Source organism: Anopheles ziemanni, chromosome 2 (assembly GCF_943734765.1).
Source record: "Anopheles ziemanni chromosome 2, idAnoZiCoDA_A2_x.2, whole genome shotgun sequence".
NCBI lineage: Eukaryota > Metazoa > Arthropoda > Insecta > Diptera > Culicidae > Anopheles > Anopheles ziemanni.
Window position 1 is genome coordinate 66,086,606 of NC_080705.1, and position 16,493 is coordinate 66,103,098.

The following is a 16,493-nucleotide window of genomic DNA, read 5'->3' on the forward strand; positions in this document are numbered from 1 at the left end:
ACAAGCACACGAAACTTTCAAACCATCCACACACGCACCACCATCAACCTCTTTACTTTAAGGGTTAATTACTAGCTCCGCAGCTTCGTTATCATATCGGTGAGAGAGTGGGGCGAGCATTTTGTGTTTGTGATAATTCATTCTTCCTCGAGTGCCTCGAGTTGAGAAACATAGAATAATTTGTATTGAAATAGACCAATATAACATTTTTTTATCGCAGTTGTACATAAAGCAAATCGACCAACTAGAGAAGAAAATTGCCGTATAATGGAGAAAGGATCTAAACAGGAAGAACGCAAAAAAAACAAATATAAACAGAACATCTAAGTCAAATCATGTGAAAGACAAAGAATACAAGCAAAAATAAGATAAAACTAACGAAATCGGCGAGAAAAGAAAAACGTAGCACAATTTATACCCGAGATATATACTAAAACCTCGTAGAGGCAGTAAACCTCGTAGTAATCAAGAAGGTTGATTAATACGGTTTTAATATTGCTATTATTTTATGAAAACGCTTAACAACAAATCAAAAAAAAACGTATCGAAACGTTGATAACAGACGCAAACCGAGACGCTGAGAGAAGAGAGATACAGGCACGGTTTTTGTTGAGTATTTAAAAAGGTGTTCAGTACCGCACGCGGATGCGATAGGATATTTGTTGAGTGAAAATAAAATGGGATGGTCATTTTAATGGCATCTAGAGATATGACCACACAAAAAATCCGACAAAAGACAAACGCAAACAGACAAAAAAAAAGATAAACAAAACCCAAGGGAATAACGCATGGATGTTTTATGTAATATCTAAGATGATATTTATCGAGTGGATAAAGACAAAGAGTGTAGATGTTATTCCCATTGTTGGAAACTTTCTGAGCGATGGGCGATAAGGTTTTGTTTTTTTTTATTAAATCGGCCATCATAGGTTGTTTAGTGGAAAAGTTATGCCAAAAATATAGTGTAATGAACAACTTTATTCATTGCTTTCTTTTCTTTCAGCTTCGAAAGGGGTGGTTTCAGAAAAGATCGTCCTATTTTACTTGACGTTCTTACTCTTCTTCTTGGACTTTGCCGGCGTAGGATCGCCCTTCCGTTTCGGTTGTACTTCCGTGTCGCCGGAACTCGCCGTTCTCGGTACGCTAAACCCTTCAATGTACGGTTCAACCAGCTCAAATACGAGCTTCTCGTGCTGCACGTTGGTCGAATCCAAACTCAACCGCACAGTGACCGGATCGAACGCCCGGAACACGACGTCACCGCAGCGTTGCGTCTGCTCCTCTTCGTCGTACACGAACCGGACGCCCGTTTTGATTTCCTCGTTGTTCCTGCCGGTAACGTAGATTGTGCCCTCGAAGCCATACTTCGGTACCAGCACCTGGAGGGCGTTCTTGCGGATGAAAAGGATGTAAGCTTGCTCGTCCTCGGACCGATTGCGGAAGAACAGATGGGTGTGTAGGGCAACCGAGGCACGGCCGGCGTACTGTGCCATCCGGTTGCGGTAGTTCAGGTTGTTGCAGAGGTTCGAGTTGAGCCTCTTATCCAGCAGCTCCGGGTAGGTCGAATCGGCCCCAACGCAAGCGGCCAGCAGCCGATGCACGATGATATCGGCGTACCGTCGGATGGGGGACGTGAAATGGGTGTAGATCGGTGCCGCAAGACCGTAGTGGAAGAATTCATCTCGCTGCAGGGTGCCGCTGATGAAGTAGACCGCCTGCATCATGCACCGGGTGGCCAGTATGCGCAGCATGGTATTGAAGTAGGGATTTTCCGGTTTGACCGCTTCGTCCAGGCTGGTCGCCAGTTGCTTCCCGCTAGTGGTGATGATATCGAATCCTTGATGTTTGGCCGCCTTGATCAGCGGTTCGTAGTTGTTCTGCGGAGGACACGGATGCCGGCGCAACATGGCACACTCGGGGAACTCCTGTTCGATTTTTTCCGCCACGGACACGTTCGCCAACAACATGAACTCTTCCACCATCGAGTTCGTTTCCAGCATCTGCTTTGCCTTCACGTCGATCGGATCGTGCGTTTCGCTGTCGACCTGAAAGCGAATCTCGGGCGAGGCCAACACGAGCGCCCCATTATCCGTGCGGCGCTGTTTGAGCACCTTTGCGAGCTTGTTCAGCAGCCGCAACGAAATAGCCACATCGTTCTGCTGTTTCGCATCGTCGATGATTAGTTGCGCTTGTTCGTACGTGAGCGCACTCTTCGACTTGATTACGCTCTTGTGGAACTTGACGTGCTTTATCTTCGCCTCATCGTCCAGTTCCCACACGCAGGAGAAAGCGAACCGCTCCTCGCCACCACGCAGCGAGCAGAGATTCGAGCTGAGCAACTCCGGCACCATGTCGATGCGGTTGTCGACCAGATAGACCGTCGTGGCGCGACTTGCCGCCTCCCGGTCCATCGCATTGCCCGGTCGGATGAAGTGGCTCACGTCGGCAATGTGTACGCCAACCTCAATGTTACCGTTCGGGAGCCGGCGAGCATGTAGCGCATCGTCAATGTCCGTACATCCGGGCGGATCCACCGAGCAGATGGTGAGCGCACGTAAATCTACCCTACTCTTTAGGTCCTCCTCCGTAATAACCCACGGTAGTTGGGGCAGACAGGCAAGAACGTCCTCGGAGAAGCGAGCGTGCGGGACGTCGTGCTCGAGAAGGATCACTTCGTTTTCCGTTTCTTTCGAACCGATCGGACCAAGCGCCCTCACAAAGTGTCCCTGTGGGTAGCGCGAGTGTCGTGGCCACTGATCGATCGCCACGATGATACGCTGCGAAAGGAGCGTAGCGGCCTGTCGAGTTTCGATGCGGATGCGTGGAATTTTTCTTTCAGCTGGGACGAAAATGTGGCGCGTCGACCCTGGGATGTGGCTTGGCAGCAGAATGCCACAGTACTGGCGCCATTTACGCTTTATGATGCCCACCACTCGGCCGGTCGGCTCGCGCTCCGCCTGCGCCTTTTCGTTGAACGTTGGATCCGGCTCGATCATATCACCGGGATCGTTCTGTTCGTCCACCAGCACCACATCACTGGGCGCTTTCCATTCGCGCTCCGGAAGCATCTCGATCGCGACCACATCCCCATCGACGGCACGGTTAAGATTTAATCGGCCCTGGATGAGAACAGGTTTTTCGACACCCTCCACCCGGACGTACCCCTCGAGGAAGTTTTCCCGGGAAGCTAAGAAAGCACCCTGCATGAGGGTGGCATTCTTGATGCCTTGGTGAATCTGCGTGGCCGTCAGATGGGAGGGAAACAGTGGATCCTTACTCTCACCAACTGCGTCACGTTGTGAGATTTTATCCACCAGATGGGCGTACTCCTGTTTGGCCGCTTTCATGTACTCCGAGGCAGAGCACGCGTTTAGTCCCAACTGTACCGCTTTGCTTCGGTTATCCGCGTCATCGGAAAGCAGCACAATCCGTGGCCTCGGCTTTGCCTTTTTTCCCTGGGCCGAGTTCAAGTGCTGTTCGTACCACAAGGCTGCATTCCGGATCATACGATCGTTTCGATCGTTGGCCGATTCTCCCGGCATTCGTTCCGCGTACGTGTCCTTGTGATGCTCGTTCACGAAGGTGTAGAACTTTTTACCGGGCGACGCCAAGACCGCTCGCAGCCTTTTGTACACCAGGGCGCTTCGATGCTTCACCTCATCCAGCACCGTGTTCAGAATGATAACATTCCTTACCGCACTCTCCTCCAGCAGGTCCATCTGGTACAGGATCACGTTTGTGTCCAGCAGCAGGTAGTGCGAAAAGGGGAACAACTCGCTGACCGGTTCCGGAAGCTCGTCCAGCAGGATACCGTTTTCACCCTGTGTGCACTTCCTGCATGCTTCCGACCCGCACCAGATATCATCGCGCAGATAATGTTCCCGTACTATCTTGAGAATATTACCACGTTTGGTTTTCTTCATAAACACTTTGTTTGTCAACATGTTGATGGTTGCTCACACGCTTCGGGGCTCAATGTTGTTCGATAAAACGTGGCCTTACTTTTCCGCATCAACGCCGATGATTTTGTTACGTGTTTCGTTTGTATGTTTTGTTGCATCAGATGTGGACATTGGGAGTGCAGATTAAAACATGATTAATTATCCAATTATTAATAAAATTTTAAAATACTCACCAAAACCCGGCATGAACTGCAATGTTTGTGAAACATTGAAACCACACTTGTGGAAATGTCAGTTCTGATCGATGAACATCTTTGAGATGTCGACAGTCGGAATATCGATGAACAGATTAGTCGACTCGATGAAGCTTGTGATGTACAATACAGGTGAACGTCTATTATTCGAGAGGTCCCCGGATTAGATTTCGATCCTCTCTGATTTCTTAGAATATTTTGCCAAAATGTTCTATGAACTTTACGTTTTAAACTAAACAAAAAAATAATACAGTGTTTATGTGAACCTTGGTCACGTACGCAGCCAATGTCGACCTTCGTAATGTTTATAAATCTATGCACTTTGATTGGCATGGAATGTAAATAAAAACAAAAGTCCACTTGTAAATTATTGTTGGTCGTATTTTATTAGTGTTTCCATCCAATTCCTGGCCAGATTTTAGCATTCTCACACTATAGCGAAGGACTAACATGTCTGAGGAAGTGTAAGTTGCCCACACAGCACTATTATTGCTGTTTGCCGTTTCTTTGCAATCATTCAACGAACATTTTTCACCCGTTCCAGTTGGGACAGCGAAAGCCAGGACATTCAGGAGCACAACGAAACGGTTAAAGCCCTCTCCGCCGGTCTGCTGCAGATCTACGAACCGAAGCTTAAGGAAGTCAAAGAAAACCTCAAAGAACTGATGTGAGCTATCAGCGAGGAACGCACCTCAGAGGTGTACGATCCATTTTGTACTCCAGCTAATGGTTCCCCTTCGATTCACTTTCAGAAACAAGCAAAATGATTTGCAAATTTCGATGACCAGTGAAAAGAATGCATTCTCCAGTCAACAAACACAAGAAGTCAACGAAATGGTAAGAGTGTGATGCTGAAGAGGTGTTTTTTTTGGCAACGAGTGCAAAACATATTAGTTTCGTGTGCAGTTATCCACAGGCGGGATTATCTATGTGGATGCAAAACCACAAACCACAGTCGTGATCATATGGGGAGTGATAACATAGGGCCATTCTAGTGTTAAACATGTATGAAGTAAATTATGGGGAACATCCAGTTATAAGCAGATAAGCATATGCTTCAAATCGGAATATATAATTTAAGGTTCATTGAATTTAAAACATTGAAACTCTCTTCATGGCTTACCGGCAAAGCCAAGCTAGATTGATTCAGGCTTATTTCCATTAAAAACATGTAATCCTCCCACGCAATCGGGTAATTTACATTTTCGGGTTAAGAATTGCATCGGTATGTCCTTGGTTGACGTTTCTTCGGTTCCGTTCGGGTCTGTCAAAACATGTGAAGTAAACATGCTGATACGTGAAAACCAAAACACAGTGAGAAAGTGTCCCGCACGGTCAGGAAAGATAAAGTTAATTTCAGACCAACAAAATGCCTCTTATAGTGATCACCGGATTGCCGCGTAGTGGTAAAACCACCCGGGCCAATGAGTTGGCAAAGTACTTCACTGACAGTGGCAAGGGACCGGTACACATCGTGTCCGAGGCGGAATGCATCGAGCGTTCCGGGTACGGCGTAAAGGAAAGCTTCATCGACACGACGAAGGAGAAACAGATCCGAGCCAGTCTGAAGTCGGAAGCCATGAAACTGTTGTCCAAATCGTCGCTCGTCATTATCGACGGTGCAAACTACATCAAAGGGTACCGGTATGAAATATACTGTGTGAGCAAGAACGCCCGCACGACGCAGTGCACGGTCTACTGCGCGATGACCCTCGAGCAACGGAACGCCCGTCGGGAGGAGATTGTACAAAATGAAACAAACTCAAGCAACGCACTCGATGGAGAGACTTTCGATGCACTTTGCCAGCGGTATGAAGAGCCGCAGGACACTAGCCGGTGGGATCGCCCACTGTTTACCATTTACGGCGATGAGACGTTGGAATTGTCCCGAATCAATGGAGCCCTTTACGAGCAGGCACCGTTGCCTCCGAATTTGGCAACACAGAACGTTAGTGAATGCCTCGCCAATTGTTGTTCATTTTTTAACGTTTTCCATTTCTCTTCATAGATGCCACTGAGTGCAACCAACTTTCTGTTCGAATTGGACAAAACCACACAAACGATCATCGATCAGATAGCGGCCGCCAGGAAAATTGGTTTGGATGGCCCGGTGGAAATTCCCCAGGCTGGAATGCGCGCAGAGGTTCCGCCGAACATGAGCGTGGCGCAATTGAACAGACATCGAAGACAATTTTTGAACTACGTTAAGATGCACACCAACGTCAGCTCGGACATCAAGAAAATACCGGCCATTTTTGTACAGTTTCTCAATACCAATACAAACAATGCATGAAAAGAGCTTTAAGAAACGTGTGTTTGAATTACTTTTTCTTACATTTTTGAATGTTATATATCATTGTAACATAACATGCTATTTTTACATATGGATTATTTCATTTTTCAAGGTGCTGAAGGTGAAAGCGTACAGAGAAAAGATAACGCGCATCAAAATGCAAATGCATCAGATTCATCAGCGTACCAAGAATCTCAGGGTAACGATGATTCGATCCCGTTGTGTGTTGCGTTATCAGAAAACGAATAAAATTCCCATTACGATTTTCCTTCCACCACCAGGCAAAGGCGCTAGAAATTCAGGAGCTCAAAGTAAACCAATGTGCAACGAAACTGCAGCAGCTACACTACGAAGAATCCCTCGTGGCCAGCAGCAAACGAACATCGCGCAAGTCCTAGAGTACGCGAAAACCTGCCCTGGCCTGTGCCAGCAAAACGCACGGTCGCGCTTGGGTAGAGGTTTACATTTGCATATAAAAGTTTTCTCTCTCTCAAAGCGGACAGTGCGGGGGATTATTGTCCCTTGGCGTAGCGCAAACAACGTGCTGGAATGATACGCATGAGAGCACACACTGGAAGTGGGTCGTTTTCTTATCGAAGCAATAGAATAGAAGGCTGAGGGTGTATGAGACGTGTACCGGAAAGACGATAGGTCAGAATATTTCAATACAATATTAGTGTAACCGTGCCTAGAAGCAGTTGGAGATGGGATGGAGGAGGATCGAGCAGTCAAAGACTGGGACAGTTATTGCCAAACAGTAAAGACAAAAATAAGAGGAAAAACAAAAAAAATTGAAACCCGAAAGATGTTTAATATTTTACCCCCCAACCCAAAGAAGAACCCCCTGTACTGTTGAGCAAAACAAATGGAATCAATCAAATAAATGAAAACAATCAAACACCGAGCAACGGTAACTGGGTTGAAATTATTTTTCGTCACTTTTTTATATTTTGTCTCCGCTTTTTCTTAAAACTGTTAGTAAAATGTTCTACCTTACACCGCACTCCCGGCCACACACCGGAATACCGGAATGTTGTATTCTGTACTAGGAATAGTAAATGCCCGAAGCTACCCACTCAGTTAAAACGATGTGTGCTCGTTTCGTCAGTCATCAGTCGCTACAGATCGTTCTCTGTTTTCTGCTACTTTGGAACGCTGCCGGTGCGTACGATCGGTTGATCATCCTCAAGATTTTCCAGGGCTTCCCGTGGTGCGGCGTATCCGATTCGGGGTTCTAAAACAAAAATGCGACGAAAACAATCGGTTAAATAAAGCTGAAAAAGCTTAAGGATAGAGCAACAGATCCTAGTAGCACATGCGTTTCCATGCAATAACCAGCAATGCATGCACAAGGAATTGGAATCTAAAATCTAAGGAACCCATGACGACCGAAAAGCATTGTGGGACCGTTAATAGAGCACATGCGGAATAGTGGTCGGTACAATTGATGATGATAAATGTTGTGTCTTTCAAACACTTATCTCGCCTCTCCCCCTCCTCTGTCTTTAATACCCGGTTTTGCGCTTAAAGTGGAACTACAAAGTATCTTTACATATGTATGTTTTCTCTGCTATTTAGAGCGGTCATTTGGCACGCTCGTAAAGATAGGCACAGACCGGGGTCGACCAGTGTTGGCGTTATTTACAGATAATTTTGAATGCCTTATTATAACAAGATACGACGTGTAGGGATGGTGCAGCATGACAGGGCAGTAAACACTGTGTAGTTCAAAAGTACTCCCTCCCCGGGGTGGCGTTCGGGGACAGATTGAGCTTATCGAATTCGATTTCCAGAGCGCGTGTCCGTGGCGTGCTAACCACAATCGTTCAAAACGGCCCGGAATTCAATCCGGTGCCGAGCAGTCAGGGGCTAGCATCGAAAGGATATGGATCGCCTTCTTTCGCTTCGTGGCGTGTTTAGGGCGGGTGTTTTTGTGGGAAAGCAATCCAAACGAACGAGCAAAGAAAAGAAACATTTAAGCTACTCTTTCAACTACTACTTTTAGTGAAAAGAAAGCAAAGAACAACACCCGCACATAAGGAGGTTGCGTTGTACGATACGGCACGAAAGTTTGTTTTACTTTCGATTTTGCTACTAACCCACCTTGGGATGGAGATGATAATGCGGCACAAAGACGTTGATTGTTGCACTTGCATATGCCGTTTCACAAACGGAGGGTCAACGGTTCAGCCCAGTGGGAACCAAGTGGTGGATATTCCAACTCACGCACATGCCTCTTTAAATAAATTATTCAACCTTGGAGGGCTACAGTACATACAATCGTGTTTATTACCGGCTCTAAACTACGGAATTAAACAAGTGGAGAAAAATAAACGCAATGCAGTGGAAAAACTCCATGCATCTTTTCGTTTCCTAAGCCTACCGAAAAACGAATTTGAAACGCAAAAACAGATAACGAAAGAAAAAGTCGATAAGGAAAAGAAAGTGCAGCCCTGCATAATCGTTGGGTATAACGTTTTGTACGATCCTTGAGTTCGTTTCTTACACATTAATATATTGTTCCTAAAGAATGGAAATGATTGATCGGTGCAATTGCGATGGGGTAAACCCATCCTCAGTTCTCTACTCGGTCACCTCAATGTGGGTGTGGGTGTGAAGCCTGGCAAATTAAAACGGGGCAAGAAAAATGGTTTAATTTAATGGCACTTCGTACAGTGAACCCGGGTCCCGAGTTGGCAGCGCTTTGCCGTTTGCGATAGCGGCAGTTTCATTCCCCCCCACCTCTCCGTTGGTGGGTGGCTTTTCTACCAGCTTGAGCTGACCCTTATCGTCGGTGTCGCAGTGCAGTTCCTCCTGCACGGTCGAGTCGGACAGGATGGAGTTCGTTTTGGCCGCCATCACGCCACCGTTGGTCGTGTGCCCATCGTCCAGTTCCCCGTTCCCCGTTTTTGCCGCCTGCTGTTGCTTACCCTGGGCACCGAAACGATCGGTCAGTATTTGTACAATCACGTGCAGCACGAACAGTAGTAGCGCCGCGATGCCGAACGCGCGGAAGGTTGCGCTTCCACCGATGTTGTTGAACAGGTTTCCGGCCAACAGGCTACCGAGTGAAACGCCGACACCTTCGAACACGGCACCGACGAGACCCTTTTTGGGGGGGGGCGGCGGGAAGGAAAGAGGGAATTAATGCGATTTTATTAGTTGACTGATAACACTGGGCTCTCTTGAAATATATTTACTATGAAACTTTTGTTTCGAAGAGATAGTAGACTAAAATGTCTTACCTGCATCGTTGCCTCCGTTCCGGGCGGTGCAACGATACTGGCGTACGAGGCCATCGTCGCGTAGAACAGCCCGAACGTGATACCGTTCATGAATTCAATCGGTATGACCCACCATGGATCGCTGAGCAGCGAGTAGAGTAGAAAGCGCACACCGAAACCGAGCAGCACCAGGCTCATCGCATGAATGTGTCCGATACGTTTGAGAATCTTTCCGGACAGGAAAAAGAATGGCAGCTCACCGCCGAACGTTTGAATCGACATGACGATGCCTTCGAGCGTTTTGATCCAGGTCGAGTGGTCACAGCTGCAGGCGAAGTGGGACAAACGGGATACATTAAGAAAAACACGGCGATACACGGGTTACTGCTTGGCTTACCCTTCCTGTACGCTTGCCAGGTCCTCCAGATGCCAGAAAAGGAAATTCCATATCAATGCCGTACCGAACCCGATCAGGACGCACCAAACGAAGAAAACTACGATGCGGAAGCTGGTAAATATCTGCCCAACGTCCTTCACGATGCTGGTCGAAAGTCGAGTTTGTGTGTGCTACAAGTCAAAGTAGGCCAAGTGAGAAGCTATTGCCATTGCATTGGGATGTCTCGAAAAGTATATTGTACTTTACCTGTAACTTGGACGAACAGAGCATATCGAACCCGATCAGTACGACGGTCATGTAAAACACGACCGTGTAGTCCTTGGTCAGCTTACCCTCGGAGAGGGTGTCTACCAGAAAGCCGGCAAACAGTGACACCGTGCCCCAACCGATCGAACCCCACAGCCGCTGGTTGCCGTACAGATGTGGCTTGTCGCCGAGCATCTCGAAGCAGATCGCATCGCCCACGCTCACGACCACGGCCATACCGGCCCAGCTCATGATAAGGAAGATGAACAGCAGCCAGAATTGGTACAGCCCCGTGACGGCACTGTCCGGTATTTTTGCGTGCGTGATCGTATCCATCACCTCCTCGTTGTTGCACTGCACCTGGCAGCTGGTGCGGAAGTCGGTCTCGTTTGCCGGACAGTACAGTGGCACCTGCTGGCCGTCCATCTGGCCGTGTGCCACCATGAAGAACAGACACTCGTCGATGAGGTCGATTTGTTTGTTAGGCACGACGCCCGTCAGCCTCAGGAGGCGGTCGGCGGGAATGTTCTTCTCGTCGCAGTAGGCCGTGACGTTCCAGTGCTTGCACACCGTTTCCCACATCCACGGTTCGGTGCGGCATTCGAGATCACACAGCATCGACGCATTACCGTCGTTCGTTGTGATTCGATCCACCAGGCATTTGTCAATGTATGTGCCGTTCTCCGGGCAGTACCGAAGATTGTTGACTCCTTCGTGGCAGTGGAAGCTGACGGTCGCTTCCTGCGGGATGGCCGGTATGAACATGATGAGAAAGAATGGAACAGCCGTCAGGATCTGCGTGTGGGGAGCAATGGGATAAACATAAATTAGCAATAGCCTCCTATGGTTTACTTGTTTCGTTCCAGACGATTCCCCGCTGCGAGCTGGGAATCAGATCAGGAAAATATTCGCGAAATTCCGAACTTGAGCAATTGAAACGTTTCTGGAATTTATTTTCTTTAAGCACACATATTTCATTAGATAAATTTACCTGAAATATCAAAAACAGCAACTTCTGGCGCTGGAACCGATCGGCAATCATGCCGAACAGTGGCTTCACCAGCATACCCACGATCGGCAGGACGGTGTATATCGTTCCGACGATCACCGTCGAGAAACCCAGCTGCCGAACCAGTGTCGGCATAAAAGGCACAACCGGAGCCGTTCCTACGGAGTAGCAACAATCGTAGTTAGATGGATAACGATAAAAGTACTTTTATCATTTCTTATGCCGGCGCCACGTGTGTCGTTCAGTTGGTTGCTGCTGCTGCTGCCTTTACAGGGAACCTTCTTACGGTGACCCAGTTTGGAGAAGACTTTTCTTACATAATGCAGTTTTTCATTCTATTTTAATCATTCGTTAAACTACTGCTTCTTAGACAAAAAGGCATTTGTTTCCGCGGTTCTATTCATTCAAAATGCGCAATTTTGAACTGCTTCATCCAAGGGATAAAACCGGTTTTCGGTTCCCCGAAGGGCTGGCAGAGAAGATGGCACCGTCCATCCGTAAATCATCCATCGCGCACCCTGGAAGCCATGTGCTTCTTCTACTTCCTTCGAAGCACCATAACCACCATCGTTATCTTCTGACCGGCTTACCTGCATTGAAGAGGAAGTAGTGCGCCTTCATCGGCAGCAACTTTTTGTTGATCTCCAATTTCACCATCGTGTGTGAATTTTAAGGGTCACTTTAAAGCGAAAAAACTCCCTCCTAGCTAGGAGAAGTGTGTGCGGAAGCACTTTCTGCAACGAAATCACCCTGACGGTGGTACTGTTCCGTTCTGAACAGCCGATGGTGATGTGGTACCACTTTAGTATCACTCGTTACGGTAATGCTGTTTTATTGCTTGTCAGTTCATTTTAAGGCGATTATTACAGCACTACAAACCGGGAAGATTCTTCAGCTTCGTTCGGGGCACCTCAGCTGAAAAGGAAAGCCAACAAAACACACTCTCGTTGGTAAATTAAACGCAATTACACCAAGCAAGACACTTCTTTAGCCACGCGAACGGGAGAAACTTTGTGCAAGCTTTGTTTCTACCGGCATCGAACAACCGGCCTGCTTGATTAAGGGTTTGTTTATGTTTTGCACGCACAGATTGCCAACTTTTTGCCTATTAATTTTCCAGCACACCGCCACTTTCCCGTCACCGAAAGCTGTTGCTGATGCACCTCTTTCCCGCACAATGGACAAATGCACACTGCTTCTGGCAGCTGCACCGGATCGAGTTTACAACTCCCTACAACTTTGTTATGCAACAACGTCTCTTTCTCTCTCACACACAGTCGCCGACAGCAGTTGCAGTTGTCAGAAAGTGCTGTTTTTAGTAGGGCACAAGGTTACTACAATGTTTACAGCGAGTTTGCACGTGGTGATGCGCACAGGAAGCGTGCTTATTTTTTTAAATAAATAAAAAAAATTAAATATTATTTTCTTTTCTGGAAATCAAATTTAGACTTTCTTTATCAAAAACTCAGTAATATGGATAGGAAAATCCCACAGCATACATACATGCTATCAATGAATTTTGGAAAGACAGGATTTATGCAGTTTGCAAGTACGTTTCAAAAAAACGAACCCATTACGATGATAAGTTATCAATAATGGTAAAAGACTTTCTCTCTGTGTTTGGTGACCTATGCATTACTTAAACATAACATGTTTGCATTGTGGTTCTCCATTAAATCGATGAAGCTAAGCGGAATCCACACGCTGCGGACGATATGAGATATTTTTAACCCGCTTGTCAGCTGGTTAGGTATCAATGGATAAGGTACAATGTAACCAATCACGGAATTCCGTACCCAATCGCCAATGCAAATAGCTGGTTAAACGAAATCTATCGACTGATAAGGACCGCTCGCAGGCGGTTGACGAATGGCGGTTCGATTCAAACCGTCGCGTTGACCCTATGGACCGTGTCTGATCGCTGAACATCAATTGATAGCTGGACAATCGCACTCTATACACGAATGGTTCGCTAAGCAGTTCAATTGAGATGACCTCCGGATTTCACGGATACGAACCCGCCTGCCTAATTGCTTGTGTGATGTGATGCTGGTCAACGAACCGAAATAGCATCGGAGCAAGCTTAGCGACAACACTACACAATAATGATGGCACTCTGTGGACACAGATTCCGACCGATTCACATGGCGTTTGTCACCACACTGGCTATCTGGAGTGCGGTAGGACCATCTTCATCCTCCTACAGCGGGTGGCAGCACATTGCTGCCAATGAACCACGGTTATCACCACCCGTTCGAATGAACCGCCCGTGCGTCGTTGATAAGATTGAGAGTAGGAATCTCTACGTTTGCAGCATGGACGATCGAAGAAGGCGAGTCATGTGCGATCAATTCTGTGTGGGTATGCGTGTATGTTGTACAAACGCTGGATGCTGATAAGGATGCAATTTGTTGCGAAGAGAGTAAAATGGGCGTCACGAGATAGGAGATGCATTTTTGCAAAGAACTAGAAACTACAGCCGATCGACGCTGTTCCGCTGGTTGTAACGATCATACCCTTTTCAGATGGCATCGTTGATGATCCCGTCGGACTGAGATGTTGTGCATTACAATTCTTCTTCTGTAATTGTAAATATTACTCGGTGTATTTATGCTGCAAACGTTATCGCAAGACCAAACAAAAACTCTTTAATGGGCTCGAGTTTCGAATCTCATTTCTTTCACTAGACATCCACCGAGCGATCACGATCACTTTCGCATTTCGCTATACTTTCTTTTATTTCATTTGTTTTGCGTATGTTCGTTTAGTTTAGATCTTTTACAATTACTTTTCGCTTACGGTTTAAACTTTGCACTACAGTTTCACACCTTACTTCCGGCGCTAGAGGAAACTAAACAATTATTAGTAAAACAGAAACAAAACAACAACGTACTGTACATGTTTTTTCGTCTTTATTGTATTTTTTAATTCTTTTTCGCTCCTATTCTGGCGCCTCATAGATATACTTCCGAATATTTTTGTTTTCTTCTTCTGCTATTTTCTAATTACTTTTCTGGTTTTTACTATATCGAATAAAAATCGCTCCGAAACGTTTGACAAACAAAAATTATACCATCCTTTGAAAAACCATACCGCTCATTTGCCACATTTTGTTTTAGCTAGACAATTTATCCTTTATTTTTTGTTTAACCCCACCAGACGGGCATTTCCTCTTTACTGTTCTTTTGCGTTACCGTTTGTTTTTTGTTACTATTTGAACCTGCTCCTAAACGTGTACTGTGTAATTCAAATTATCGGTTAACACAGCTATGAAATGCACACAACAGGCACACAAACACATACACACGGTTAATAATGTCGGATTGGGTACGTACAAGAAGCAGTTCCTCAAGCCTTTGCGTATCGTGTAGGTTTTTTTATTGTTTAGTTTGTTTAAATTTTGTTCTGCTTTTCGTTTAGTTACACTATACTAATTTTCTACTTTTGTTGCTTCAGATACACACTGTCAGCTGGTTTACTGAAACAATGGAAGGAAAATAAACGGTGTGCCTCTGAATGTGGGGTCTTGGGTGTGTGTATGTGTGTGTGTAAGTGTGCGCGCGGGCACGCGCGATGTTTGATGAGTTTATGAATAGTATACTTAAAACACATAACTGATATAGTTAAATGACTATCATTACATATTAGCATAAGGGCGCTTGCTTCTCACTTAAACCCGAACCGGGGCCGGTTAGAGTAGTATCTATTCTTTCCGTTTTTCTTTTGTTCTCGTAAGAATTAACAAGTTCCTAAGGTTGTATTACGCACCGGCAATATACGCTGGAGGCGGAGAAAGGCGATCGTTAAATGTATGCGAAAAAAAAGATTCACTTGAGAGATGAATCGCGATCGCGCGCTCTTTCGCTTTCCTGCAATGAGTGGTTCCTTCTGTTGGTGTGGTGTTTTAAAAATGTCCTATTTACACGCCGTTCCTTATCCTTACTAAACGCAGATACACACATTGATGTTTTCTCTAATGGTCGCGGGAGGGGGTTGAATATTGTGATGGGGATGAAGTGACGAAAGGGAGACGGATAAATGTACACGTCGCTCGCTGGTAATACAACGATCGCTGTGTTCACTTAAAAGAAGCTTTCTTTTTTTTGTATCTCCCTCCCATCGCGTGATATAAAGTGGTATACAAAAATTGCACCGCCTTTCGCTTTTTTGCTGGTCTTGCCTTGATGGACACACGATCGACCACGAGGCGTCGAGAGAGGTACTTCTACTGCTACTTCCCTTTGTTCACTAGTCAGATACATCGTCAGCAGTTGATCAAATATAAATAGGTCTCTTAATCAATTTTGATTATTATGCAACACCTAAAGTATTCGGTAAATTTTCTCTTTCTTAACGCGTTTTGTTCTCCGTTCGTTTGACTTATTTTACCGTTACAGATTCTCATTTTTAATGACTATTATCTTGATTTCTACCACAACAAAATTTTGTTTGTTTGTGTTTTGTAAGGTTGCGTTCCATCCTTACTGGAAGTTACAGTTCTCGGTTCATAAATAAGGCGTAAGAGGGATTATATGTCTACGTGAAACGAGAAGTTTCATTTCGTCCGTTGTCGTTTTCTATCAAGCATGGTTTTGTTCTTCCCTTCATGATAGAATGTTAATTTGTTTATAGTATATTTTACTACTAAATAATGTTGTTTTGTTTGTTTACTGTTAAATGAATGGTGCGCGTGCTAATGGTCGAAAGCGTGCGTCGTTTTATTTGATGATGCGGATCATCGGTGTCCTAATCCGATGAAATTCCTAGGAATGTGATACACCCCGCGTGTTCCTGCAATGTCCGCTGCAACAAACAAGGACCGACCGTGGTTTGAAGAGGGTTCGTGGAAAAATTTGTCTCTTGCAGGGACATACAAAGAGAGATCAGTTCATTATAGCTTATATTTCGTTTGTTTGTTCATAAGTATCCCTCTTCTCTTGTTTGGAGGAGTGTTGTTCATTTCAAATTTGACCACTCGTCGCGTTTCAGCGAGTGGTGAAACCATTGCCTGCAAAAGCGATTTCACTTTTTTTTACGAATCTTTCCTAGTCACGAACTAATTATTTTTATGTAGTTAAATGATATATTCCAAAAAAAGACCATACTTCTAACCATCGAACGATGAAGGACAATGCAACAAAAATTCCTTTCCGTAGACACATTTTATG

The 16,493-nt window shown here is 45.7% G+C and overlaps 4 protein-coding genes across 4 annotated transcripts; 2 read left to right on the forward strand and 2 right to left on the reverse strand.

The window, feature by feature from the left end:
- Positions 1-907: 907 nt before the first annotated feature.
- LOC131281857 (exosome complex exonuclease RRP44) lies at positions 908-3,995 on the reverse strand. The gene has a single exon (XM_058311213.1). It carries the CDS (start codon positions 3,942-3,944, stop codon positions 1,041-1,043), a length of 2,904 nt encoding a protein of 967 aa, XP_058167196.1. The 5' UTR covers positions 3,945-3,995; the 3' UTR covers positions 908-1,040.
- A 498-nt stretch (positions 3,996-4,493) lies between these two features.
- On the forward strand, positions 4,494-7,354 carry LOC131282193 (biogenesis of lysosome-related organelles complex 1 subunit 6). The gene is made up of 5 exons (XM_058311602.1): positions 4,494-4,620; positions 4,701-4,823; positions 4,909-4,993; positions 6,562-6,648; positions 6,731-7,354. The coding sequence occupies exons 1-5, from the start codon at positions 4,607-4,609 to the stop codon at positions 6,845-6,847; spliced, it is 426 nt and encodes a 141-aa protein (XP_058167585.1). The 5' UTR covers positions 4,494-4,606; the 3' UTR covers positions 6,848-7,354.
- LOC131282192 (protein KTI12 homolog) lies at positions 5,477-6,449 on the forward strand. Its single transcript, XM_058311601.1, has 2 exons — positions 5,477-6,104; positions 6,165-6,449. Exons 1-2 carry the CDS (start codon positions 5,526-5,528, stop codon positions 6,447-6,449), a joined length of 864 nt encoding a protein of 287 aa, XP_058167584.1. The 5' UTR covers positions 5,477-5,525.
- Positions 7,355-8,721: 1,367 nt separating the features above from the next.
- Positions 8,722-12,510, reverse strand: LOC131282194 (major facilitator superfamily domain-containing protein 6). Its single transcript, XM_058311603.1, has 7 exons — positions 12,413-12,510; positions 11,916-12,240; positions 11,308-11,483; positions 10,317-11,111; positions 10,071-10,240; positions 9,695-9,998; positions 8,722-9,557 (listed from the first exon to the last, which is right to left on the reverse strand). The coding sequence occupies exons 2-7, from the start codon at positions 11,980-11,982 to the stop codon at positions 9,102-9,104; spliced, it is 1,968 nt and encodes a 655-aa protein (XP_058167586.1). The 5' UTR covers positions 11,983-12,240; positions 12,413-12,510; the 3' UTR covers positions 8,722-9,101.
- Between the last annotated feature and the right edge of the window lie 3,983 nt (positions 12,511-16,493).

Coding starts and splice junctions, on each gene's coding strand:
- LOC131281857 (XM_058311213.1), bottom strand. CDS start 3,944: ATGTTGACAAACAAAGTGTTTATGAAGAAAACCAAACGTGGTAATATT.
- LOC131282193 (XM_058311602.1), top strand. Junction 4,994..6,561: donor CACAAGAAGTCAACGAAATG/GTAAGAGTGTGA, acceptor TCATTTTTCAAG/GTGCTGAAGGTGAAAGCGTA. Junction 6,649..6,730: donor AGCGTACCAAGAATCTCAGG/GTAACGATGATT, acceptor TTCCACCACCAG/GCAAAGGCGCTAGAAATTCA.
- LOC131282192 (XM_058311601.1), top strand. CDS start 5,526: ATGCCTCTTATAGTGATCACCGGATTGCCGCGTAGTGGTAAAACCACC. Junction 6,105..6,164: donor CGAATTTGGCAACACAGAAC/GTTAGTGAATGC, acceptor TTCTCTTCATAG/ATGCCACTGAGTGCAACCAA.
- LOC131282194 (XM_058311603.1), bottom strand. CDS start 11,982: ATGGTGAAATTGGAGATCAACAAAAAGTTGCTGCCGATGAAGGCGCAC. Junction 11,484..11,915: donor CTACTTCCTCTTCAATGCAG/GTAAGCCGGTCA, acceptor GCTACTCCGTAG/GAACGGCTCCGGTTGTGCCT. Junction 9,999..10,070: donor CTGGCAAGCGTACAGGAAGG/GTAAGCCAAGCA, acceptor CTTCGCCTGCAG/CTGTGACCACTCGACCTGGA.